The sequence below is a fragment of the Watersipora subatra genome, chromosome 3, assembly GCF_963576615.1.
Source record: "Watersipora subatra chromosome 3, tzWatSuba1.1, whole genome shotgun sequence".
In the NCBI taxonomy this organism is placed as follows: domain Eukaryota; kingdom Metazoa; phylum Bryozoa; class Gymnolaemata; order Cheilostomatida; family Watersiporidae; genus Watersipora; species Watersipora subatra.
This window is the reverse complement of record NC_088710.1, coordinates 67128583-67154992: the sequence shown is the minus strand read 5'-3', so window position 1 is coordinate 67154992 and position 26410 is coordinate 67128583. Positions and strand designations below refer to the sequence as shown.

General features: G+C 35.2%; 1 protein-coding gene and 2 non-coding genes across 3 annotated transcripts; 1 reads left to right on the top strand and 2 right to left on the bottom strand.

Annotated features, from left to right (window-relative positions):
• Positions 1 to 309: 309 nt before the first annotated feature.
• Positions 310 to 472, bottom strand: LOC137392321 (U1 spliceosomal RNA). Its single transcript, XR_010978225.1, has one exon. It is a non-coding gene; the product is annotated as a U1 spliceosomal RNA (small nuclear RNA).
• Positions 473 to 2307: 1835 nt separating this feature from the next.
• LOC137390234 (ATP-dependent DNA helicase Q4-like) lies at positions 2308 to 25577 on the bottom strand. The gene is made up of 17 exons (XM_068076550.1): positions 25490 to 25577; positions 23786 to 23878; positions 23398 to 23478; positions 23071 to 23166; positions 22685 to 22821; positions 20096 to 20359; positions 19689 to 19871; positions 17964 to 18174; positions 17163 to 17255; positions 14869 to 14951; positions 12516 to 12756; positions 12216 to 12346; positions 11912 to 12074; positions 11027 to 11210; positions 10549 to 10678; positions 9977 to 10088; positions 2308 to 2789 (listed from the first exon to the last, which is right to left on the bottom strand). The coding sequence occupies exons 1-17, from the start codon at positions 25506 to 25508 to the stop codon at positions 2656 to 2658; spliced, it is 2355 nt and encodes a 784-aa protein (XP_067932651.1). The 5' UTR covers positions 25509 to 25577; the 3' UTR covers positions 2308 to 2655.
• Trnak-cuu (transfer RNA lysine (anticodon CUU)) lies at positions 15562 to 15634 on the top strand. The gene has a single exon. It is a non-coding gene; the product is annotated as a tRNA-Lys (tRNA).
• Positions 25578 to 26410: the final 833 nt, after the last annotated feature.

The following is a 26410-nucleotide window of genomic DNA, read 5'->3' as shown; positions in this document are numbered from 1 at the left end:
GATAAAAGATGATATATTGATAGCGGACTGTTGACAGTGCACCTATGAGAGTTGATATATCGATATTTGACAGTTAACAGTGCATATATGAAAGTTAATAGTAGATTGTTACTACATTGTTAAGTGTATGAATGAAAGACGACATCAAAAAAGTTGATGTTTTGAAGATATAGTTCAAGTTTTCCCATAACTTAAGAGCCTACACATTTAACATACTGAGTTGTCAGTAAGCTCACTACATTCATGGGCAATGCATGTACACCACCTTTAGTGTAGAGCATGAATGTTTTTAAGCTGGCATTGTATTTAATAGGGGAAACGCGAACGCAGTCCTCACTATCAAAAATTGTGCACTCGAGTTACCAACATTTGAGGTAATCGCAGGCATCAACCAAACCGAAGTGCAAAGGTTTGAACTCCTCCTGGGGCATCTACCTTCTTGATCATAGCTAGCCCTGTGCCAGGTAAGTATGATGTACATTCATGTGATCTGGGACATGGACCATATGATAATGCTTTTGTTTCAAATGTTTGCTCATTCAAGTCACCCATGTCATGACAAAAACATTTTTTGTTCTGAGTAAAGTATTTAATATCATGTCGGGCCAACCATATATTGCAAATAAATTGTTAGCGTGGTTTGGATTTGAATGATGAAAATACAAACAAGTTTAATTCAAGGGAGACAAGAACCAATTTAGCAAGTTATGACATCAAAGGCTCAGGATATCAGCAGCTACACGAAAACAAGCATTACATTCGAGTGATAGTGTGTACAAGCCTTAATATTTTGAATTGACTGTTGAAGAAACAGATTGAAAACACTCAAGAACATGACATTCTAACAAGACTTGACTTTCTGCAGTCAGCCCATATCTACCTGTTTTACCCATTTCCTGAATGTAGCTCTCATAACCTGTTCAATGCAAGCACCGATGAGTGCTAATTTCAAAGACCACGAACCAGGAGTAAAAAGAATGCCCTGAGGATGTACTAATAACATTTGCACTTCATGTATCAATAACTTCTTTACTAAAAAGAGGTGGCAAAAGCAAAATCTCAGCATACGGCTAGTTTTGCACGATAAAGAAATTTTCAGACAATGACAATTTGCTACGCTTATAAAAAGAGTAAGGCATTTTCTCAGCTGTCATGCATTTTAAGAAAGATTTGAAGGTTTTCATGAATCTCTATTAAGACTCTCTAGAAGCTTAATATAAACCTCAAACTTAGAAGCTCTGAGGTTTATATTGTAGCTCACCAGTAAAGGGATAAATAGCTTAATTCACCTTTTATTGATGAAACCGGTTTACACTTTTTGCTTACCTTATTAAATTCTAACATGAAGGTGAGTGCAAGTCAAATCCCTTGTAGGATAGACAAACAAGCTAAAAAAAGAACGTGGGAAACACCATTTGCAGCAACTGTAACTTTGCTCACAAACCTTTTGATATGTGAGATGACAATAGTGGGAGGATGATAGAGATGAGGGTAGCGCAGTCAGTAAAGCATTGGACTTTTAATACAGACAGAAATGAGCTAAAAGCAGAGACATCTCATTATCCATAAGGAGAGTGAATTGACTGATCAAAAACATTGAGGAGTAATCTACTAACACAAAAATAAACATTCTAAAAATCCTTTAAATTGGCTGCAACTATGTTCACTCACCTCGTGGAGGTCCCTGATTCTGCAGAGCAGTGAACTCTGCTGAATGGTACTTTAACTTTATTAACTAACTCTTTCAAATATATGATTTAGATTGTGATGCGTAGATATTGTGGGTAGCATGGAAATAATCACATTCCTTTTAGGCTTCTTGAAGTAGGCTATAATAGTGGTGTAATAAATATTGGATGTAGCCTTTCTTGTAGGTTTTCATATGCTGCCTGGCACAAATAAGCGCTACATTATTTGTTAATCAAAGGTAAGTTGTAGTATCTACAGTAAAAAATCAGTGAGAAATCTACTACCATTTTAGTGAAGTCACCTTTTTGCAAACTCTGTACTTCAAGGAGCTCCATCATGTCTTCCACTTTGTTTCGATACACTGCTTTGATACATTACCTTAATACTGGGCTATTTATTCATCAAGGTAAGTTGTACTATCTATGGGTTACTGAGCTATGCAGCAAGAATCACACCATCTAGAATGTTCTTCCTCTGACACCATCAAGTAGTTCTTGTGCGCTATATAGAGTAACAATCAGTGAGAAATGTACCGTATTAGTGAATACACCTATTAGAAAACTTTTAACTTCAAATAGTTCCTTGTCTTCCACAAGCAGTTTTAGCCACAATATATAATATAGATACAAAACACTGTCCCAGCTTATAGTATCAATGGTACTATTAATACTGTATATTACTAAAGCTATCACAAGCAGTAGTACCACAATTATTAGCTGTGTATTATATAAATAAATTACTCCTACCATAAACTATGTATAAAATATCGCTGACAAAATGCTTAATTCTCTGCTGTATCCATAATTCATGACTAGAGAGTACATAAAACTGCAAAGACAGTAGACATAGCCATCAAATGAAAAGTAAAAAATGTATCCATGATCAGTGTAGAAGTCAAGGGTAGTTCGGGTAGCTAAAGCTTGATTTGCATCATATGTGGAGTTGTCTCCCCAAAGCTTATGTGATTCAGAAACGGCTGGTGAGTATCAGGCGTTCAGTGGCTATTTTGACGATAAGGTTAAAATCATAGCCCAATAACGAACGCCAGAACCTTCGGACTCGACCCCAAATATTGGGTGGGTAGTTGGGACTGGCTATACCTACAGCAGAGATACAAACTCACAGCTGTATAGGCTGGTCATCATATACAATATACAACAGAATATACAGTCAAACATGGATAACTCGGCCACGGATAGCTCGAAAACATGGTTAATTCGAACGGTTTCTTTGGTCCGTTCCCACGTAATGATAAATTGCTATAGATAACTCGAACTCAACACTGTTAATTCGAACTGTTTTTTTGCCCAACGGCTACCGAAACGGTTGTTATCGCTTTAGAAAATCACTTTATTCAAAGCCATAGAGGTAAACCTCATCTTTTCGTAATTCATAAGCGTTGTTATTACCACCATCGGCAAAATAATTTTGTCAACGACTTTTCTAAAGGTTTGGTCAAATTTGATTTATACTGCTATACGATTAATAGCACGGGCTTGCCGGGTCACGCGCGCAAGGATTTTCGCCACGCACATACAAAACAAAAACAGCATGTTGTTTTGTATGTGCGTGGCGAAAATCCTTGAGTGCGTGACCCGGCTAGCCCGTGACGAATAGTTTTCCGACGTTGATTCCGTGTTGAATCAACGTCGGAATGTTGAATGTTTAAAATGTCTTAAAATTGTTTTTATTAAACGTATACGTTGTCATAGCTAAAAAACTATTCATCGTTTGACCTAAACACAGAATACATGTGTACATTCAATAACTATCCATTCAAAAAGCGTGAGTGATATACAATGTACCGTTAAACCTCGTAAAACTTTTAATTGAACTGCCTCGGAGTGTTGCTCTTAACGAATCCCAGGTAAAGTAAGGGATTTTTCTTTGGTAACTTTTTCTTGAAGTTGCATAAACTTCAAGAAAACTCGGCAAAATTGATCGTGGGTAAAACGCTCAAAAGAAAAAGAGTTCTTTTCTTTTGAGCATTTCAACAACGATCAAGTTTTGCCAATGTCAATCTAAAAAAACGTCCTGGCAATAACATCACCTCAAACAACAAACCAATCTCAAGTGATAGAAAAATCTCTATACTTTTTGATAAAAACGTTTTAAACTTTACATTAGAAGCATTTAATTTGAAACAAGCCATTTGTGCTTTTGATTTATATTATAGTTTGCATATGTACATGTATCTACTAATAAATAAGTAAATACATGGACTTGTGACAGTGCTCTGATAACTTGAATGCTCTGATAATTCGAACACTTTTGCTCGGTCCCGTGAAGTTCGAGTTATCCATGTTTGACTGTACATATGCATAACTGAACCAAACTACTCAATATATGTGTAATCTACATGACCATATAATGGAAACAAGCATAAGAAACCTGCAGTGTACATAGACATATGGATGGTATATGCATAGACACGTGAGCTATCTTCTAAAGCAGGGACCGTTCTGACGTAATCATCATCATGATGGGCAGTTTTGCTGTCACATAGCTATATATAATACATTTAATATATTACAGTTTTTAATGCTGTCAGCCCAGCTAATCATCTACAGCTATATAGTGATATAAGGTCTCTTTTAATGTCAAGCTTAATTGAGGTCAGTCCTGCTGACATCGAGCTCTTCTGAGAGTGATTCGCAGATGTGACTAGCATGTGTTTTCTGTTTTCAGATTCAGTTGTATCATAGAGTTTCATGTGTTTTCTGTTTTTTGTGTGTGATTAAAATAAATAGTGAGAATATGTTGATAAAATAGATAGAGAGGATATGTTGATAAACTAGATAGAGAGGATATGATGATAAAATAGATAGAGAGGATATGTTAATAAACTAGATAGAGAGGATATGTTGATAAAATAGATAGAGAGGATATGTTAATAAACTAGATAGAGAGGACATGTTGATAAACTAAATAGAGAGGATATGTTGATAAATTAGATAGAGAGGATATGTTGATAAACTAGATAGAGGGGATATGTTGATAAACTAGATAGAGAGGATATGTTGATAAACTAGATAGAGAGGACATGTTGATAAACTAGATAAAGAGGATATGTTGATAAAATAGATAGAGAGGACATGTTAATAAACTAGATAGAGAGGATATGTTGATAAAATAGATAGAGAGGATATGTTGATAAAATAGATAGAGAGGATATGTTGATAAACTAGATAGAGAGGAAATGCTGATAAATTAGATAGAGAGGACATGTTGATAAACTAGATAGAAAGGATATGTTGATAAACTAGATAGAGAGGATATGTTGATAAACTAGATAGAGAGGAAATGCTGATAAATTAGATAGAGAGGACATGTTGATAAACTAGATAGAGAGGATATGTTGATAAACTAGATAGAGAGGATATGTTAATAAACTAGATAGAGAGGATATGTTGATAAACTAGATAGAGAGGATATGTTGATAAAATAGATAGAGAGAATATGTTGATAAAATATATAGAGAGGATATGTTGATAAAATAGATAGAGAGGATATGTTGATAAACTAGATAGAGAGGATATGTTGATAAAATAGATAGAGAGGATATGTTGATAAACTAGATAGAGAGAATATGTTGATAAACTAGATAGAGAGGATATGTTGATAAACTAGATAGAGAGGATATGTTGATAAAATAGATAGAGAGGATATGTTGATAAAATAGATAGAGAGGATATGTTGATAAAATAGATAGAGAGGATATGTTGATAAACTAGATAGAGAGGATATGTTGATAAAATAGATAGAGAGGATATGTTGATAAACTAGATAGAGAGAATATGTTGATAAACTAGATAGAGAGGATATGTTGATAAAATAGATAGAGAGGATATGTTGATAAAATAGATAGAGAGGATATGTTGATAAAATAGATAGAGAGGATATGTTGATAAAATAGATAGAGAGGATATGTTGATAAACTAGATAGAGAGGATATGTTGATAAACTAGATAGAGAGGATATGTTGATAAAATAGATAGAGAGGATATGTTGATAAACTAGATAGAGAGAATATGTTGATAAACTAGATAGAGAGGATATGTTGATAAACTAGATAGAGAGGATATGTTGATAAACTAGATAGAGAGGATATGTTGATAAACTAGATAGAGAGGATATGTTGATAAAATAGATAGAGAGGATATGTTGATAAACTAGATAGAGAGGATATGTTAATAAAATAGATAGAGAGGATATGTTGATAAACTAGATAGAGAGGATATGTTGATAAACTAGATAGAGAGGATTAGTTGATAAACTAGATAGAGAGGATATATTAATAAACTAGATAGAGAGGATATGTTGATAAACTAGATAGAGAGGATATGTTGATAAACTAGATAGAGAGGATATGTTGATAAACTAGATAGAGAGGATATGTTGATAAACTAAATAGAGAGGACATGTTGATAAACTAGATAGAGAGGATATGTTGATAAACTAGATAGAGAGGATATGTTGATAAACTAGATAGAGAGGATATGTTGATAAACTAGATAGAGAGGATATGTTGATAAACTAGATAAAGAGGATATGTTGATAAACTAGATAGAGAGGATATGTTAATAAAATAGATAGAGAGGATATGTTGATAAAATAGATAGAGAGGATATGTTGATAAAATAGATAGAGAGGATATGTTGATAAACTAGATAGAGAGGATATGTTGATAAACTAGATAGAGAGGATATGTTGATAAACTAGATAGAGAGGATATGTTGATAAAATAGATAGAGAGGATATGTTGATAAAATAGATAGAGAGGATATGTTGATAAACTAGATAGAGAGGATATGTTGATAAAATAGATAGAGAGGATATGTTGATAAACTAGATAGAGAGGATATGTTGATAAACTAGATAGAGAGGATATGTTAATAAAATAGATAGAGAGGATATGTTGATAAAATAGATAGAGAGGATATGTTGATAAACTAGATAGAGAGAATATGTTGATAAACTAGATAGAGAGGATATGTTGATAAAATAGATAGAGAGGATATGTTGATAAACTAGATAGAGAGGATATGTTGATAAACTAGATAGAGAGGATATGTTAATAAACTAGATAGAGAGGATATGTTAATAAACTAAATAGAGAGGATATGTTAATAAACTAGATAGAGAGGATATGTTGATAAAATAGATAGAGAGGATATGTTGATAAACTAGATAGAGAGAATATGTTGATAAACTAGATAGAGAGGATATGTTGATAAACTAGATAGAGAGGATATGTTGATAAACTAGATAGAGAGGATATGTTAATAAACTAGATAGAGAGGACATGTTAATAAACTAGATAGAGAGGATATGTTGATAAACTAGATAGAGAGGATATGTTGATAAACTAGATAGAGAGGATATGTTGATAAACTAGATAGAGAGGATATGTTGATAAACTAGATAGAGAGGATATGTTGATAAACTAGATAGAGAGGATATGTTGATAAACTAGATAGAGAGGATATGTTGATAAACTAGATAGAGAGGACATGTTGATAAAATAGATAGAGAGGATATGTTAATAAAATAGATAGAGAGGATATGTTGATAAACTAGATAGAGAGGATATGTTGATAAACTAGATAGAGAGGATATGTTAATAAAATAGATAGAGAGGATATGTTGATAAAATAGATAGAGAGGATATGTTGATAAATTAGATATAGAGGATATGTTGATAAAATAGATAGAGAGGATATGTTGATAAACTAGATAGAGAGGATATGTTGATAAACTAGATAGAGAGGATATGTTGATAAACTAAATAGAGAGGATATGTTGATAAACTAGATAGAGAGGATATGTTGATAAAATAGATAGAGAGGATATGATGATAAACTAGATAGAGAGGATATGTTGATAAAATAGATAGAGAGGACATGTTGATAAAATAGATAGAGAGGATATGTTGATAAAAAAGATAGAGAGGATATGTTGATAAAATAGATAGAGAGAATATGTTAATAAACTAGATAGAGAGAATATGTTGATAAAATAGATAGAGAGGATATGTTGATAAAATAGATAGAGAGGATATGTTGATAAAATAGATAGAGAGGATATGTTGATAAACTAGATAGAGAGGATATGTTGATAAACTAGATAGAGAGGATATGTTGATAAACTAAATAGAGAGAATATGATGATAAACTAAATAGAGAGAATATGTTGATAAACTAGATAGAGAGCATATTTTGATAAAATAGATAGAGAGGATATGTTGATAAAATAGATAGAGAGGATATGTTGATAAATTAGATATAGAGGATATGTTGATAAAATAGATAGAGAGGATATGTTGATAAACTAGATAGAGAGGATATGTTGATAAACTAGATAGAGAGGATATGTTGATAAACTAAATAGAGAGGATATGTTGATAAACTAGATAGAGAGGATATGTTGATAAAATAGATATAGAGGATATGTTGATAAAATAGATAGAGAGGATATGTTGATAAAATAGATAGAGAGGATATGATGATAAACTAGATAGAGAGGATATGTTGATAAAATAGATAGAGAGGACATGTTGATAAAATAGATAGAGAGGATATGTTGATAAACTAGATAGAGAGAATATGTTGATAAACTAGATAGAGAGGATATGTTGATAAACTAGATAGAGAGGATATGTTGATAAACTAGATAGAGAGGATATGTTGATAAACTAGATAGAGAGGATATGTTGATAAAATAGATAGAGAGGATATGTTGATAAACTAGATAGAGAGGATATGTTAATAAAATAGATAGAGAGGATATGTTGATAAACTAGATAGAGAGGATATGTTGATAAACTAGATAGAGAGGATTAGTTGATAAACTAGATAGAGAGGATATATTAATAAACTAGATAGAGAGGATATGTTGATAAACTAGATAGAGAGGATATGTTGATAAACTAGATAGAGAGGATATGTTGATAAACTAGATAGAGAGGATATGTTGATAAACTAAATAGAGAGGACATGTTGATAAACTAGATAGAGAGGATATGTTGATAAACTAGATAGAGAGGATATGTTGATAAACTAGATAGAGAGGATATGTTGATAAACTAGATAGAGAGGATATGTTGATAAACTAGATAGAGAGGATATGTTAATAAAATAGATAGAGAGGATATGTTGATAAAATAGATAGAGAGGATATGTTGATAAATTAGATATAGAGGATATGTTGATAAAATAGATAGAGAGGATATGTTGATAAACTAGATAGAGAGGATATGTTGATAAACTAGATAGAGAGGATATGTTGATAAACTAGATAGAGAGGATATGTTGATAAACTAGATAGAGAGGATATGTTGATAAAATAGATAGAGAGGATATGTTGATAAAATAGATAGAGAGGATATGTTGATAAACTAGATAGAGAGGATATGTTGATAAAATAGATAGAGAGGATATGTTGATAAAATAGATAGAGAGGATATGTTGATAAAATAGATAGAGAGGATATGTTGATAAACTAGATAGAGAGGATATGTTGATAAACTAGATAGAGAGGATATGTTAATAAAATAGATAGAGAGGATATGTTGATAAAATAGATAGAGAGGGTATGTTGATAAATTAGATATAGAGGATATGTTGATAAAATAGATAGAGAGGATATGTTGATAAACTAGATAGAGAGGATATGTTGATAAATTAGATAGAGAGGATATGTTGATAAACTAAATAGAGAGGATATGTTGATAAACTAGATAGAGAGGATATGTTGATAAAATAGATAGAGAGGATATGATGATAAACTAGATAGAGAGGATATGTTGATAAAATAGATAGAGAGGACATGTTGATAAAATAGATAGAGAGGATATGTTGATAAAAAAGATAGAGAGGATATGTTGATAAAATAGATAGAGAGAATATGTTAATAAACTAGATAGAGAGAATATGTTGATAAAATAGATAGAGAGGATATGTTGATAAAATAGATAGAGAGGATATGTTGATAAAATAGATAGAGAGGATATGTTGATAAACTAGATAGAGAGGATATGTTGATAAACTAGATAGAGAGGATATGTTGATAAACTAAATAGAGAGAATATGATGATAAACTAAATAGAGAGAATATGTTGATAAACTAGATAGAGAGCATATTTTGATAAAATAGATAGAGAGGATATGATGATAAACTAAATAGAGAGAATATGTTGATAAACTAAATAGAGAGGATATGTTGATAAAATAGATAGAGAGGATATGTTGATAAAATAGATAGAGAGGATATGATGATAAACACTTACCATAAAGGATCTTAGCCACATCCCTTCCACTAAACTCATTCTCATGTCCGTAGGTACTTATGAAACTTGTGACTTGAGAGGAGATATATGTCTGTGCAGCGCTATCAGTCACCTAGAGAAAAACCATCATGGCTGTCAGCTTGAGAAATTAAAGCAAGGCTCCGCATTGAGATAAATTTATAACACAGAGTGCTGTATGAATTTATGTTTCTCAAAGTATTAGTAACGTATGACTGGAGTGGAGTGAGATGGAGAGACCAACTAGTGTGGTACAGTAGTCGATGGATTGATGAGTAAGTGGTTTGATCGTTGATTAAAAACACAAATCATCATGATGTGCTCTTTAGTTCAAGATATTACATGCCAGGTTTGATCTGAAGTTTCTATAGGATACAGAGTTTGAAGGTGGTGCAATGCATTGGTACGAAATCACTGCAACATTGAACTCTTTACATAGCAGATGAGCATTCATACATGCCATGGATCAATACTTATCGATGAGTAGATACAGATATTAAAAATAACATAACTAAACAATTGACAGTAACAATACTGGACAACGAATATCTCACCCTTTCAGGTACAACATAGTCTTTAGTTGGCTCTTCATCCTCAAAGTAGTGAACTATGCAACTCTTTAGGGAATCACTCCTTCCAGAATGTGCTTCCTCTGACACCATGAAATAGTCCTTGTACGCTATCCTATACAATAAAGAACATAACTAAAATATTTGCACATGCACCAACACGATTATTTTGATAATAATATCATTGATAGTATATTCCAATGATGGATTAAAATCGAGCCAATCTGAATTTTGAAGAAATCTTGTTGCTAGAGGTCAATATATAGGATGTGATGCAGAGGATTTATCACCAACAAAACTGAAGAATTCTTAATTCAAAGAAAAATAAACTTTGTAGATTTCAAACATTTTCTGGAAAAAGATGCGACCAGAAGATCAAGGGAGAACAATTCTATGTAAAGCAGACAACTCCTATGTCTTTAACACATCAAACCAAACAGAAATTTAGTAATAAGATACTGACTTGCTGAGTGTGTGATAGAAATAGTGTAACCGCTTCAACTCCTTGTTTTCCTGAGAGATAACTCGGTTCTTAAGAAATGCATGGATGTAATCCAACTCCTCCTCATCTAAGTTTCCTGGTGCTCTAACCCTCATCGCAAGATTTCCAAACTCCACGATCAAACCAGTTCTTTTAAATTTCCCATCTGCAATGACAGATGGTTAGACCATGCTGACGGACTCTGACATTGCTGAGTATTGAAAACTTACAAAACTTAGCCTCCTGTTTTCTTCATTCCTTGTAATTTTTTAGCTGACATCAAAAAGCTCAAGTTCTGAATACTCGGTACAAGGGCATCCCAAAATTTAGTACCTTAAATGTGAAAACATGTGAAAAAATCGATTTAAATTGATATTGAAGATGTGCAAAAATGCAAAATTATTATAATCATAAACCCTAAACCAAGTGTAAGTGAGAAGAATCAATGAAAATGTTGTCGATACAAAGCAATAATACACCAGTTACTTTACAGTCATTCAATTAAGATGTTAAGTTTAGATTTTTCTTTTTTTTAAAGAGCCAAAGGAGTGAGTTTGGGAGATCCTAGATTATAGATTTACATGTATTTTACGCTTCATATAACATAAAATCCTTGTAATGTGAACGTTCTCGGAATAGATTATTTCCGTTGCAGGAGCATCTGTATTCTTGACCTTGACCATATTGCAGTATTTGCATGGAAATGGCACAATTCTACTGTTGTGATAGCAACATGTAGCATCTTATAGCTACACAGGAGTTTGTAAATGTGAATTGTGAGATCTGGATGACCCTACCATGACTCCAAGCCATGCAGTTCACATCCTCTATAACTAAGATATGGATGTAAAGCTAAGAGAACTCTACCTGTTGTTTGAATCCACTGCAATTGTCTCAACTCTTTCTTTATGAAGCCAGAGGGTTTGTTTAGCAGGTTGGAAACTTCTAGAATGTCAAATGTTAACTCCCTCCCGATTCGCTCATCCGATCGCTTCTTGCTGAGTGCTAGAGCGACCCCGAGAGGAATGCACTGGGTGAAGAGAAATTTTAAAGATAGGGCAACTCTGGATGAATGATGAATCGCTATCAAACATGGCTAGATTAGTCGCTCAGCTAATACTAGTGTTGCTGCTGATAGGTAAATAACCTATGTAATATTTAGCCTGTATACCTTCTTAGCAGCGGTATGAAGCTCCTCAGACGACCCATAGCACTTGATGGTGCAGCTGCTGTAAACACTGGAAAGGTTCTCTAGCCAGTGGGGGTTCTGTAACTCCAGATAGAAGAGCAGCGTGGCTATCACTGACAAACACCAACAACGTACAACCAGCTAGTGTGGAAACAGTAATAGACAATAGATAAGAACATTTATTAAAGATGAACATATCTATTAATTAGTTGAAGTGAAAAACAAAAATTTGTGACATTTCAAGGGAATAATAGATTAAATGTGAACTGCCCTTCGACTGACCTTGTTCAGTGGCATTGAGCTGAGATATAGCTGACTGTAATACGATAGGACGTTCATGGCCAGGGCAAACCGAGCCAGCTACATTACCCTCTATAGTATCACATTGAGACACCTGCTTCATGCTATCAGCTAGCATCTGACATTTACAGGGCTGGTAGAGCATGGAAAGGAGCTTTCTAACCGATGATTGGTCAACACTGTCTGCATACGTGTGCTTCTCAAGTTCTGCTATGTCAGTTCCCTATCAGTTATACACTGTATATGTGTAGTTACACTCTATATGTTTCAGTTGTATACAACATGTACAGCTGTTCAATATATACATAGTTGTACACCAAACTATGTAGTTGTATACATTATAAGGGTACTGTTGTACACCATAGATGTACGTCATTTATATACTAATACTAGTTGAATGCCCGAGTAATGAAAAAGTCTTTGGGCATAAAATTTATTTTTATTTAAAGCACATAAATTACATAATTTTTTTATTATATATTTCAATACATTAGAGTCTTGGCTTTCGAATGAGCCTATATTCAATACACAAAGAATAATAGAACTATGAAAAACCGGGTGTCAAAAGTATGTCCTGCAAAAAACAACACTTGGTTCAGGTTCTCAAAATGTGATGTCACAATTATTATTTAGCCTTAGGTAGTCGATCCCTTTCGTTGTCATTGAGGCTGCGCTTTTCTGTGACAATCGGTGCTGTTGAACCCAGAGAGCGCTAATAATAAACTAGGATTCTAGATAATCAACAATGCCCGGGATCATGCTAACGCAGACCAATACAAACACATGTTCTGGGTTAATTAATTATGCTTCAATAAATATACTGTCGTTGTAAAGGTAATGAAATCACATCGATTAAATTGTGACCTGCGGTTGCGTGGCCCTAGGATTACATGTCAATCGCACTTTCGCGAGATCACGCAATGCTTGAAACTACGCGTAATTAGCCTCAGTCGCGACCCTCAACATCACAATAAAATGAGAGGGCTAGTGCATAATATCATCGGGAAAACATAGTATGGTGCTTGGAATCCGAGTTATTTATCATAAAAATAATCTGTACATGAAGAACTAATGACACTGATTCCTTTGTCATCGTCATTGGTTCTCTGGAGTTGTCCTATCTTCGCCTGACACTAGCACCATTATCGTAGTTGATACGTGTAAATATAAGCGGTAAGCAATAAAATAGGCGGTAAGAGCACACAACACCCGCAAAAGAAAATTGTGACGTCACAATCTCCGAGCCTTTGCCAGTAAACATTTCTGCGGTAGAGCTCTGGGGAAATCCTATAAACGCCAACCAATGTTTGTCTCACCATGTCAAACAATAGCTCATTCGAAAGCCAAGACTCTGATCTATTGAAATATACAATAAAAAAATTATGTAATTTATGTGCTTTAATATAACCACATTTACCATTCTAACTTTTAAACTTCATATCATGGGAGAGTGTTTTTGTGCAGTTCAAATGAATTAAAATTAAGAAAAAAATGGACAACTGTAGAGGTTTTCAAACTTTTTCAAACAACTACAACTTTTAAACTTCATATTATGAAAAAGTGTTTTGCTGAAATAAATTAAGCAGAAAAATAAAACTCTAAAGGTGTTTAAATGTAAAATCATTAGCAAGTTATAGCTAAATATAATCTGTTTTGCTACAATTACAAAAAAATATGATTTGGTAATAATACAATTAATACAAACTGAGAAAACATAATAAAAATCCTGAATATGTTGAATTAATAATAACAATTCTTGCATAGAAGTGTGTGTGTGTGTGTATAAAAAAGGTTACAGTTCCACCAGAAGCTATCCTTTAAAACTTTGGATACGACGATACAGGTACCTTTCAATACCGGTACAAATGTAAAAATGAGATCTCGTACTGTCTTTATATGACCGAACGGAGAAAAAATGTCGAGGCTCTTCCTACGGAGATAATATAATTGTCCGCGTAAAAATAATTGGCCTTGACAGCTATATAGCAATTGAACCTTACGAAAAAACAAAAATAAAAGTTTTAAAAAAACACGAAAAAACAGTGTTTTATAGAGTTAATAAAATTCATAGAGTTTCAAATAATACGTCATTTAGTGTGGGAAGAGGCTATACGGTGTATGATAATGTCTTTAATCAATATGCCTTGTATAGCTCAGCGGTAGAGCGCATGGATTTGAAACTTGTGGTTGCAATTTTCATGAGTTCAAATCATCAGAATATGGAATTTTAATTTTAAGACATTTAATAGCTATAGCTGGATAAACACAAAGAAACACAGACAAACTTTAAGAAATATATAGATAAACCATATTACACATGGCTGCAAGCTCTTACCTCCGGCTCAAGGAAGACATGACACTCCGCAGGCAGCCCATCTCTACCCGCTCTGCCTATCTCCTGAATATAGCTCTCAAAACCTGTTCAATGCAAGCACATGACACGCTCTGATCTCAAAGACATGGGACATGGAACAGCCGCTGCAGTAGCTGCAGCCGCTGTCTCCCATGTTTTTTTATTTGTTTGTGTCCAAGGCTGCAGTAGCTGCTGCCTTGGCCACAAACTTTTTTAATGTACACTCGGTAAGTAGAGCATGGAACTCTTAATCTCTGGGTTGAGGGTTCGAGTTCAATGTCAGCTATATATTCTTCCTTAGACACTCTTAATATAAATGATGTATCTTGTAAGCTGTCTAATTTGTAATTGCTGAGGTTTTTAAAGAATTTGAACATCACCATAAATCATAATTTAAACTTAGTTTATTGTGACACGGTAAGATAACACAATTGTCAATTAACATTTAATTCATAAATCATTTTATGCTTTTTGTTTAACCTGCTAAATTTAACATAAAAGTTGAGTATGAGTCAAGTCACTCAAATACGATCTTAAAATCAAACTTGTTAAACTCAAACGTAAAAGTGATTCAAATCTCTTTAATGATAAAACAATCTCAAAAGCAAAGAGAACATGAAAACCACAAATTGCTGTAGCTTTGAGCTGTGTATTTTCTTACAGGCATGTATGTGAGCCCGGGTAGCTCAGTCGGTAGAGCATGGGACTCTTAATCCCAGGGTCGTGGGTTCGAGCCCCACCTCGGGCGCATTATTTTAATTCACGATGAGCCATTTGTAACCAAATTTGAAATATTTTATAAAGGGCAACTGAAAGCATTTTAAAAATTACATCTATTTATACCAATACCAGCGGTAAGCCCGGCAGCGCCTGGGATTTCTTTTGTTATCAATCAGATAGGCAGCAGCTGGGTGTTTACGAGGCTGATTCTCAGGGACCAGACAGAGTTTTGAAACCAAATATTTTGGCAACCTGATGGAAGGCATGGAGCACATGTGGGCAAAGTTTGAACAAAATCGAATCGGCTAATAACTGTGAAAACGCATGATTACGCATAAAATAGAGTAACAGACACATAATGATTAAGTGATATTTATTGATAGACATAACCATGATATTTCCTTTTTCAGCAATGATTTTGATGTAAGAACAAAATCAAGTTTTGGAGACAAAAAGACTCGCGACACAAGCTCCAAGCTGTAAGATAAGGCAGTCAACTTTTTGATAAAAATACACACATATGAATTACAACGCCAACAATTACTAGCCAACGTGTGAATGTGAGACAAAAGCATTTCTGTTGGCTGCCATTCTTATACATTTTCCCACATGTAGTTGCTGCGTTGTTACGGTTACCAAACATATTAGACGATTCTAATGCAAGATCGATGCCAATTTCACAAATACTAAAAGGTTTGCATCATTTTTATAAATCATTAACTTTCAAGTGGTGTTTATAGAATTACACAATCAGCTTGAGCGTACAATTTGGGGAGTGTACTAGCAAGAAATTCTTTCTTTACACAAACAAAAAATTTAAAAATTGTTTGTAAAAATCACCTATTCTCGGAAGCCATCTGCTTTGAACTTATTAAAGTTTTATGAAACTGCTAAAACTTTCCCTGAACATTTTATGAAAACACAAATCATATCATATCACAGTGATAAGTAGGAAACTCTGTTAAATTAAGTTAAACGTCTGTTAAACTCTTATTTCCATACAGTTTAAATATGAACTTACACAAATTTTTAGTAGAGTTTATCAGAAAGTATCGATATTTTTTATTAATCAGTTGCAATTATTTTTTATGTTTGAGGTGATCTGACTGTCACGATGTTTTAAGATTAAAACCAAAAAACCTGGTCCTTTAGAAAACATTTGGAAGAAAAACACGCTGAAATGACGTCACGAGTAGCTATAGTTGCTATAGTTGATATTGGCTATTGCAGTCAAGTTGCAGCATTATGCATCTCTATTCTGTCGCTCTCTTTGCAACAACAATCACGCTTTCACTTGATCTGAGCATTGTAACTGCGATCAAGTTTCATCAATTTTACTCTTGAAACATCCTGACAGTCAGATCACTTCAAACATAAAAAAAATAGCAAATGATATAAAAATACTGATACTTTCTGATAAAATCTACTAAAATTTTGCGTAAGTTCATCTTTAAATGTACCATGAAAACTGCCAACCATGAAAATTGTTTCACAAATTTCAGTTTAAAAACAATAGGAGTTTTTGAGCAAGACTGAGATGCTAAAGCTAAGCTTACCCTTTGGTATGTTGTAGTGGATGACGGCCCTCACATCCGACTTATCGAGGCCCATTCCAAAGGCTACTGTGGCAACTACAATTCTCAGCTTTCCTATTAGAGAAAGAGAACATGGTAGGAACTAGCGCGAGATGATAATGTCCAGGAGACCCTGTTCTATCTTAGGTTTGGTTACAACAGACTGGAAGACTTACTCAGAGAGTAAGTACCAGCTAGGCTAGGTACTTACAGCGGTGTGTAAAATAAACAGGACACCTTTGTCGGAAAACGAAAATTCTCATTTACAACAATTGTTACTCATTGTGAATTTGGTCAATAACCATAAATTATATATTAAAATTATTTATCCTCATTTTGTACCGATTTCACTTATGTACACCAAACAGCTGTAAAATTATGTTTTTGAATGAATATGTAGGCTAAATTTTAAACATTTCAAGTTTTTAATGGTTGAAGATAACAATCTGTACAGATATGATCACCCCACATATATCTATATGGGCTATATATTATATATTGTATAGCATGTATGTACATGTATTGTATGTATATCGTATGTTATATATTTATATGAGCTATATATTATATATTGTATTGCATGTATGTACATGTATTGTATGTATATTGTATGTTATATATTTATATGGGCTATATATTATACATGTATACTGTATTGCATGTATGTACATGTATTGTATGTATATTGTATGTTATATATTTATATTCATATACATGTATATGACATGAAATAAGCCATGCAGTGGTCAAGGGCTGTAAGAGAATATCAAACCATGTACTTACCATTCATAAAAAGTTTTTGAACGCCTCTACGCTTGGCGGCGGTCAAGCCCGCGTGGTAGCTCTCTGCCACAGGTACTTTCGCAGTCGTCTCCCCTGGCAAAGTGCTTCGAATAAGTGAGGCGAGTGAGTCAGTCCGTTCTCTTCTTGTACAGTATATTATAATAGACTGGCAGTTTCGAAACCTCTCACTTTGCAGTAGATCCAGTAAGGCCTATGCATACAATCCTATAGTACACGGTCTAAAAACCAGCCAGAGCTACAAACTAGCGACAGGCATGAAAAGTAATGCCGGACTCAGTTGGCTTGCATAACAATTGAATCACTTCCTAGTTAGCGAACCCCAACTTTATTCTTTGCGCTAACAGACCAATCGAGACATTTAACAGACTATAATCTATTCCAACAGCCTTTTGCAGCAACAATATGATGCCTGTACATGCAGAGCCAGTAGCTAAGCTCTGCTAAAACAATCAAATCTTGGCTTACGATCATGCTTGCAAATGGAATTTTCGACATCTAACATAAGATTTGAAAAAATATTTGCCTTGACACAAAGTAATTTCTAACATGCGGTGCATGAAACTTATTTTTGTAAGTATAATAATAATAGTAATAATTTGGAATACAAAATAAAACAGGTGTATATAAATAATGTTAGTTAAATTATATTTAGTTTATATATTTTAGCAAATCTTTCCATCACTCCTTCCAACAATAAACTTAAGCATTACTGAGCCTACACTTTCATTCATGTGGCTCTCAGGTAAGATAACATTAAAAACATTTTTACTGATTATTATTTTTATAAATTAAGTTTGTAATACAATATAAGTGTTTAATTTTAATTCTTACACCTTCTATAGTATATTTGTTTTATTGTTACATGTACGTACTTAAAGTATTTATTGTTGTATTTTGAGCTCAGAACGAAAAGAACAAAATACAATGCATCCTTATAAGACCCAACATAATAAATTTCAAGATGCAAAGCAAATATTGGAACAGAGTAACTAGGAGAGTCAATGTTTAGCTGTGCACAAACACACATAAACATTTGATACTGGAGTTTACTGTCCCCCAGAATACAACTTTAATATAATCACTGTATTTCCATGTTTTGAATCGGCTCAGCGTAGCCAGCTGCCAACGAATTCACACCCTACCGTTTCAATGATTCGGAGTTCTGCTATAGATCTTTCCAAGATTCGTGATGTAGACTCGCTTTTGGGTCACGGTCACTTGTCATGCTAGTCATCTAGTTGCACTAACCAAGCCAGAATGCCTGATCCCAATTTAATTTTGTGTTCCTTAATGCTGTGCTCTTTATTACAAAATATCAACTTAATTTACTACTCAGTATACAGGTCTTACTTCAGAGGTCACATGAATGACAGTCGCTTGAAGTATGGAGCTTTTTCAGAGCCAGAACAATTAAGTCTAAGAAGAGGTCGGCACCAGTAGAGTGCTGAAATTTTTTTACCTCCACTGGGAAGAGCTCAACCGAGTATTATCGATTCGAATCCATCAGCGGTGAGCGTTTCTATGATATCGAATAGCACTCTCACAGCAAATGCCTTCCCATAAATTTAGTGAAGCGAAATGGGTGTCAAAAGTGTTCAGATTTTACCGTTTCTAAAACTCATAGGGAAAGCAACTCCGAACCCATTCAAAGCATGGAAACACAGTAAATATGAATTTTGGGACAGAATTCACCTTTTACCTTACCTGCTCTTTGTTATTGTCCTTGGATACGGAGAGGTTAAGATTGGGAGGCAGAAGGTTTCCCTTGATACACCCTTCCCTAAGGTTGTCAAGGTTAAGAAATGAAGTTATTTGAGTTATCGTCTCTTGAGATGCTGTAGCAGTGAGCCCAAGGAAGCACTGTACACCAAATCTTACCCTCAGAATCTGCAATGCAATTAGATTTTGCTTTTGCACTAAGTTCATTGTCAAATACTATCTTTGAACCACACAGTAACTTGTAGTGAGAGCGTCGAGATTCAACAACCTACCAAAACCTCCGCACACCCTTAGAGAATTTTCTATACGCAAGTAAGGCTGTATCATTCAAACCCTCAACTTTCTTTAAGCGGATAGAAATAAAGGAAGTGAAAACAAAGACTGAAGCACACCTTGCACACCCTGAGGTAACTAGGTCGGAAGTTGTGTGACCACTGGGAGAGGCAGTGAGCCTCGTCTATGCAAGCGAAGCTGATTGGAGGAATCTTGTTGAAAAATTCAATATTGCTGGAGCTGGTGGAGCAGAGAAACTCGGGGGAGCAGAGCATGAAGTGCACCTTTCCATCCACGACGGCTGACATAAACTTGGCACGAGCAGTCTCTGTCTGATTAGTGTGCAAACAGACGCCCTTCACGCCTTTTGGTAGATCCACAACCTGCATCAGAAGTAGATCCTCCAGCTGGTAACATTGTTTTACATGTTACACAGAAATGATAGCATAAAATATCCTAATGGTTCTATAAATCAACCAGTTCGTGTTTTGATAAGCGTTTTACTTTTGGTGAGGCACCTAGCTGATTATGAAGAGAGTTTGCACAGTTATTAACATCTGAATTCAGTCAAAAATAAATGGTTCATGCTAAAATTAATTTACATCATAGAAAATAAAAGGCAAAGATGGAGCAGTTGTAGCTCAGTGGTTAGTACGCCGGCTTATGTTCAGTAGCTAGGTGGTTCAAGACACATTAAGGACAATTAGTAGTGTAAAGCCTGGTTCCCATATCGATTATGAGACCACGGCGGTAATCTTGTGCGGCAAAATGCTTGCGACGCTAGGCTCAGCGGCTTCTGTTCACATAAAGCTTCATCGCTAATAACCGCATGAAAATGTTCGCTCGCCATCCCCTTTCGATAATGGTGACCTTCACCTGTACAGTGCATTTCGGGAAAGTTTTGCCTGCGGCTTTTCGCGAAATTTGAACAGCGCTAAACTCTCACATTGACCGCCGGCAATTACCGGTGGTACTCAGTGGTAACCGGCGTGTAGGTTCACATTTCATCGCAACGGCCTGTGGTGCTGTCGCCGGTGCTTTGCGGCGTATATGAGAACCAGGCTTTAGGAAGGGCATCCAATCACGACAGCTCTCGTCCTTAATCGTTGGCGACTAAACCGGCTGCCCCATCTGCGTCAGTGTGAACGAGGAGGGTGGCTAGCAACTCTGCAAGACTAAAAACAAAACCTGGCAAAGGGTGGAGAACGTCCTCTGCGAGCCAAAGGCCAGCTAGATAAAGATGGTGTCTCAATAAAAACACCCGACATAAGGCAATGGCAAACCACTGTGGAAACCTGCCAACAGCAGCCATGGGTATAGGAAGTAGGAAAGAACCATGATCACCTACGTCCTCACATGACATGGTACTAAGAGAGAGAAAGATGGAATGCCACAAATATTATAGACACAACGATGATACTTTTAATAAGCTGTATGGGTGACTGACCAACTGACTCACGAGTATTTGAAATGCTTGTCAGCCCAGGGCTGGCTCAAATGTTACTGAATGGAAAGTTACTTTCACAGTAACTTTCCATTTAGTAGGGACTGACAAACTCACCACGGCTAAAATATCAGTAAAAATTAAAATTATGTTCATTGCAAATAAAATCACATAAATATGGTTCCCACTGGATATAACGTTGGCCATATCAACAAATTATCATTGCAGTCTCGGGCCATTACGCATAGAATGTAGGTTCGTAGCGTTCCGTGATTCGTCATAACTAATAACAAGTGCTCTGTGATTCGTCATAACAGTGTGACCGAGCACTGTGATTCGTCCTAATAAAATGATGGTCACTTGTGATTCGTCACTTTAATGTTTTTGCATCAAGACAATATTCTCCATAATTATATATGAAAACAAACAGATTTCATAATTTTTTTCATATTATCCTTGAACTTAGAGAGTAAATAATTTGAAATTTCTTGAGGAATTCCTTCTAAACATCTTTTATCATTTTTGGCTGTCATTTTAGAGCAGAACTTTTCTGTAGAATAAATATTTGGAAGGACTAACTGATGCTTTATGATGAGATCAGCTGGTAAAATAATCAGCCACTAACTAATGCTTCACTTGTGTCTCTGTAAAATACATTAGGATTAGGATTTCCTTTTTATTTTTGATCGATGGCCTTCAACTTTATAAAACAATGACTCTCTCTCTCTTCTAGAACTACACACTCTACAACACCTGTGTCAAACTCACGGCCCGTGGGCCACATCCGACCCACCTTGTAATCATATTTGGCTCGCAAAATCGTTTTACATTATTGTTATTCATAGCGCTGATGACAATACTGCACAGATTTCATAATGCAACGCTTTCGCTGCCTTGCTGACTACTTCTCGGGTCAATTTAACATGAAGTTTGTTTTACAATGATATTCCTGTCTGTTTTATTTATATTTATATTCCAAAAACATTTAGTTTTAGTTTGTTCAATAAATGTTTATCCTGTACGGCCCGCGACCTAGATTGTGTTTTAAATTTTGGCCCCTTGTACAATCGAGTTTGACATCCCTGCTCTACAATATATCACGTTCATATTCGTCAGTCAACTTACATTCAATATGCAGTCTAGCCAAGCCGCTCACTAATTCCCAATGCCTCCACTTGGATAGTATGGTCAGCTCTAGTCAACACTAGTAGACAGATCTAGTGCTGACAAAGGTGTATACCGGCATACCGAAGCCCCGACTAACCTGGTCTTCCATGAGGGAAACGAGAGGAGAAATAACCATCGCTACACAAGGGTCTCTTTGGGCATACATGTACGCGGCCAGCTGGTAGCAGAGGGATTTGCCCGCCCCTGTAGACAACATCACTAGTGTAGATTTGCCTAAAGAAATGATGCAATATTAATATGTGAATATTGTCAGCTGCAAAAGTTTCTAGATGGCTACGGCATGGCTGAACATTCTAAAAACTGTTAAGGTAATATGTGTACATCCCTTTCCGAGTAGTGTTTGTGTATAGAGACAAAAGGTGGAAACTTCCATCCGGATAAATTCTCCCAAGATTAATATAAAGAGCAGACAACTTCATTTCAATAACTAAAGAAACTGGACAAAGGCAGAGAGCATCTTACCTCGAAGCAGCCTCTCTATCGTGTCTAGCTGGCCAGGGCGAAATGAAGTAAAACCGAATACTTTGTTCAAGGTTTGTAAAATCTTCTCTCGGCATTCTAAAAGTAAATGAGAACAAAAGAACATGCCTTAAATTATGCATTTTCCATCTAGATGATATCAATCAGCGAACTGTGCAAGCTGCGGTCAAGGAGCACAGGCAGACAGTAAGCAGATTGGTCATCCTAAAGCTTAAGCTTAAAAAGAAATTGCTGGATAGGAAGACGAATCATGTTTAAGAATGCACTAGCAGTTCATGCAAAAACAAATCAGTATATCTAAGCACTCACCAGATTGGGTAACACACTCCTCAAATAGAGGCTCACAACTGCGCCCAGTCGCTAACCCAGATGTTATTGTTGACTCGGCACCTACAGAGACACACATCAATTATTACATCCGCATACTATTGTGAACAATTGAGAGAGTCTCACCAATTAAATGAACTCATTGAACAAAACACAAATCTAAAAAGAGTTAGAAAAGACGACTCCTAAAAAAATCAAGAGAAGGCCAATTCCGAGAAAAATTAAAATAACCAAAACAATAAACACAAGTTTTGCACATAAAACTTTTGAGCTATCAAGGCATTCATATCAGAATCTATACTCTATGTCATGAATAAACAGTAAAACTATATGGACTCTGAGTAAGGATGGGGGGGGGGGTGACACTAACCCGAGTAAGCCCCGTACATCAAATCATCCAGATACTCGTCAACAGGTTTATCTACGAGAAAGCCATCCACATCCTCGTTGAAGGTATCTGTAACTGGATAATAAAAATTCATCATCAATCAACCTTCGCTAGTTGGACAGCGGGGAGGTGCAATAGCCTGACACCGTCTGATAAGAATGAGATGTGACTATAGCCTTAGTAATATCACTCATGACCTATGTGTTTTAGATCAACAACCAAACAGTCAAATACCATGCCAACTGCTAGTTTCACACTGATTGACTATCTTGATCAATGGTCAGTTATTAGTCCTGAGTAATTCTGGAGAGTCGGTCATTTTATGGTGCTTTCCTGTTTATGCCACTTCATATAGGGGCATGCAGAGAAAATGAGGCTCAAATTCGCAAGCACTGACACTGTGGCTGGGTGTACTGGGTCAAAAACTCCAAGCAGAGCTTTTGACCTTGACCTTTCTACATAATCCTTTGAATTTATAGCTTTCAATAAAATATGTGTATTATAAAAGCGGAGCTAATGATAGTAAATCACATCTTTAGAGAACAATATGTTTCTAGTTTGTAAAACAAAATGGCTGACAATCATTGAGCTAAATGTCAACCAAAAGAAACATAAAAACACCAGCGCTGTTGACTACATATCAACACACCCTCCGCCTTGATTAGATATCTACACCTAAATATTATAGCCACGACGAATGGAATATACTAAATGAGGCTGAAATCGTACATCATTATCCATGTTGCTGAGATGGGAGGGTGTTTAAATCTGTTTCAGAACGCAAAACCTAGTTGAAAGTAACTAACAGAATGATACACTAAGTAGACTCATCATCCTAGTATTAATGACATCTCTAATGTGCATTTGATGTCATGTTACTGATGATAACTATACATATCTCTCATAGTCTTTTCATAAATCCATATCAACTTACTGAGCACAGTTCATACCGGGTGACATTCAAACGTTGCAGTGGGAGACTTGTCTGTGACATTTCTCATAATAGACATATGTATGACATGAACATGAATGTCTGGATAAGATGAACTTTTCATACCTTTGGACGGATGTGAACATTACCGGCATCAAATGGCATCTCTATGGGAAGAGTAGCTTATATAAATTGCTAACTTGAAAGGCATTTTAAATATTCCAAATATTTAAAATTAATTCTATAAAAAATACTTGATATTTTAACAAGTCGAGTTTTGCTGTAATTAATAGTTTACTAAACTTTTTGTGATTATACAAAATGATATAAAGAGTACTATCTGAGAAATTAATATATTGATATATATTTAAACTACATATTAATATAAGGTAGATGTTACAAAGCTACCTATAAGAAATTTTAATTAAATTTCATATGTGGCTATATAACACGGTCAATGCAGCTACCCCCAACCCCCCCCCCCCCCCGCTGCTATCAACTGTTAATTTAAAAAATGGGTGGCAGCGATGACCTTGACCCATACAAGTTATGTACCGCACACGTTGTTACAAGCGTAGCTGAGATAAGTTTCAACACTAAAACCTCGCCGAAACTCCACTCTTACAGATATGTGGACATAACTTCCCAATGGCGACACAACTTGAATGATGTTCACACAGTATCCAGTTAAGAAGAGCCTCAAGAGAGAGAGAACAGGCTACAAAAATATTGCGTATTGAGTCTTGCAAGCTTACCTTGACTAGATTTTGCCATGTTTGTGCATTTGTTGGCCCAATGACCTTCTTCCCCGCACTTGAAGCACGCTGTTCCCCGCTTGGCAGACATTTTGTTCTTCCATTGCTGCCTCTTATAAGCAGCACCCTTGAGACCAGTTTTCCCTCTGGCATATACCTTCTTACGTAGGTTCAACTTCACAAAGTTATCGTTGGAAACTTTGGAACTAAAAATTAGAAATGTAAAAACATTTGAAATATTGATGATACGGTGATACCGTGTGAGCCTTAACAGACCTCATATAGTCCACTAGCGTAGCCCATCTACCATATTCAACTGGTTGTTTTAAATTTAGTAATTTAGTAACATCGATCATCAAATAGTTACTGAGTGTGACTCCATGCCTGTTAGCTTCGCAGTGCAGCTAAAATACAGTACAGCATTGTTACAATAGAGCACAGTAACAATACAGAACTGTTACAGTGAGCTAGAGTACACAACAGTAAGCTAAGGTACAGACTCGATACAGCCACAGTATAACATAGCTACAGTTCGAGACTGTCACAGTAGAGTACAGGCAGAGTTCTGTATAGTCACAGTTAAGCAAAGCAACAATTGTGCCATAGTACAAGCACAGTTTAGTCTGATGAGTAGAACTAATGTTCAATACAGATTCACTACAGACACAATAGCAAAATATTAGAGTTTTATATCTTGCTAGCAAAGACATGTGTATACATACCTACACCGAGTAGACACTCTTGGCTTTTTGGTACCATTGCTAGCAGATACATCTTTTGAAGAAGTTTCCTACAGTAAGACTGGAACTATGATAAAAATACACTTTTTGTAGTTTGCGTTAGTAGATTTGACTGAACATTTTGGGGATGTCATATTCTTCTCAACAGTCATATCAGTCAACAGTATATGAATAGAGCTTT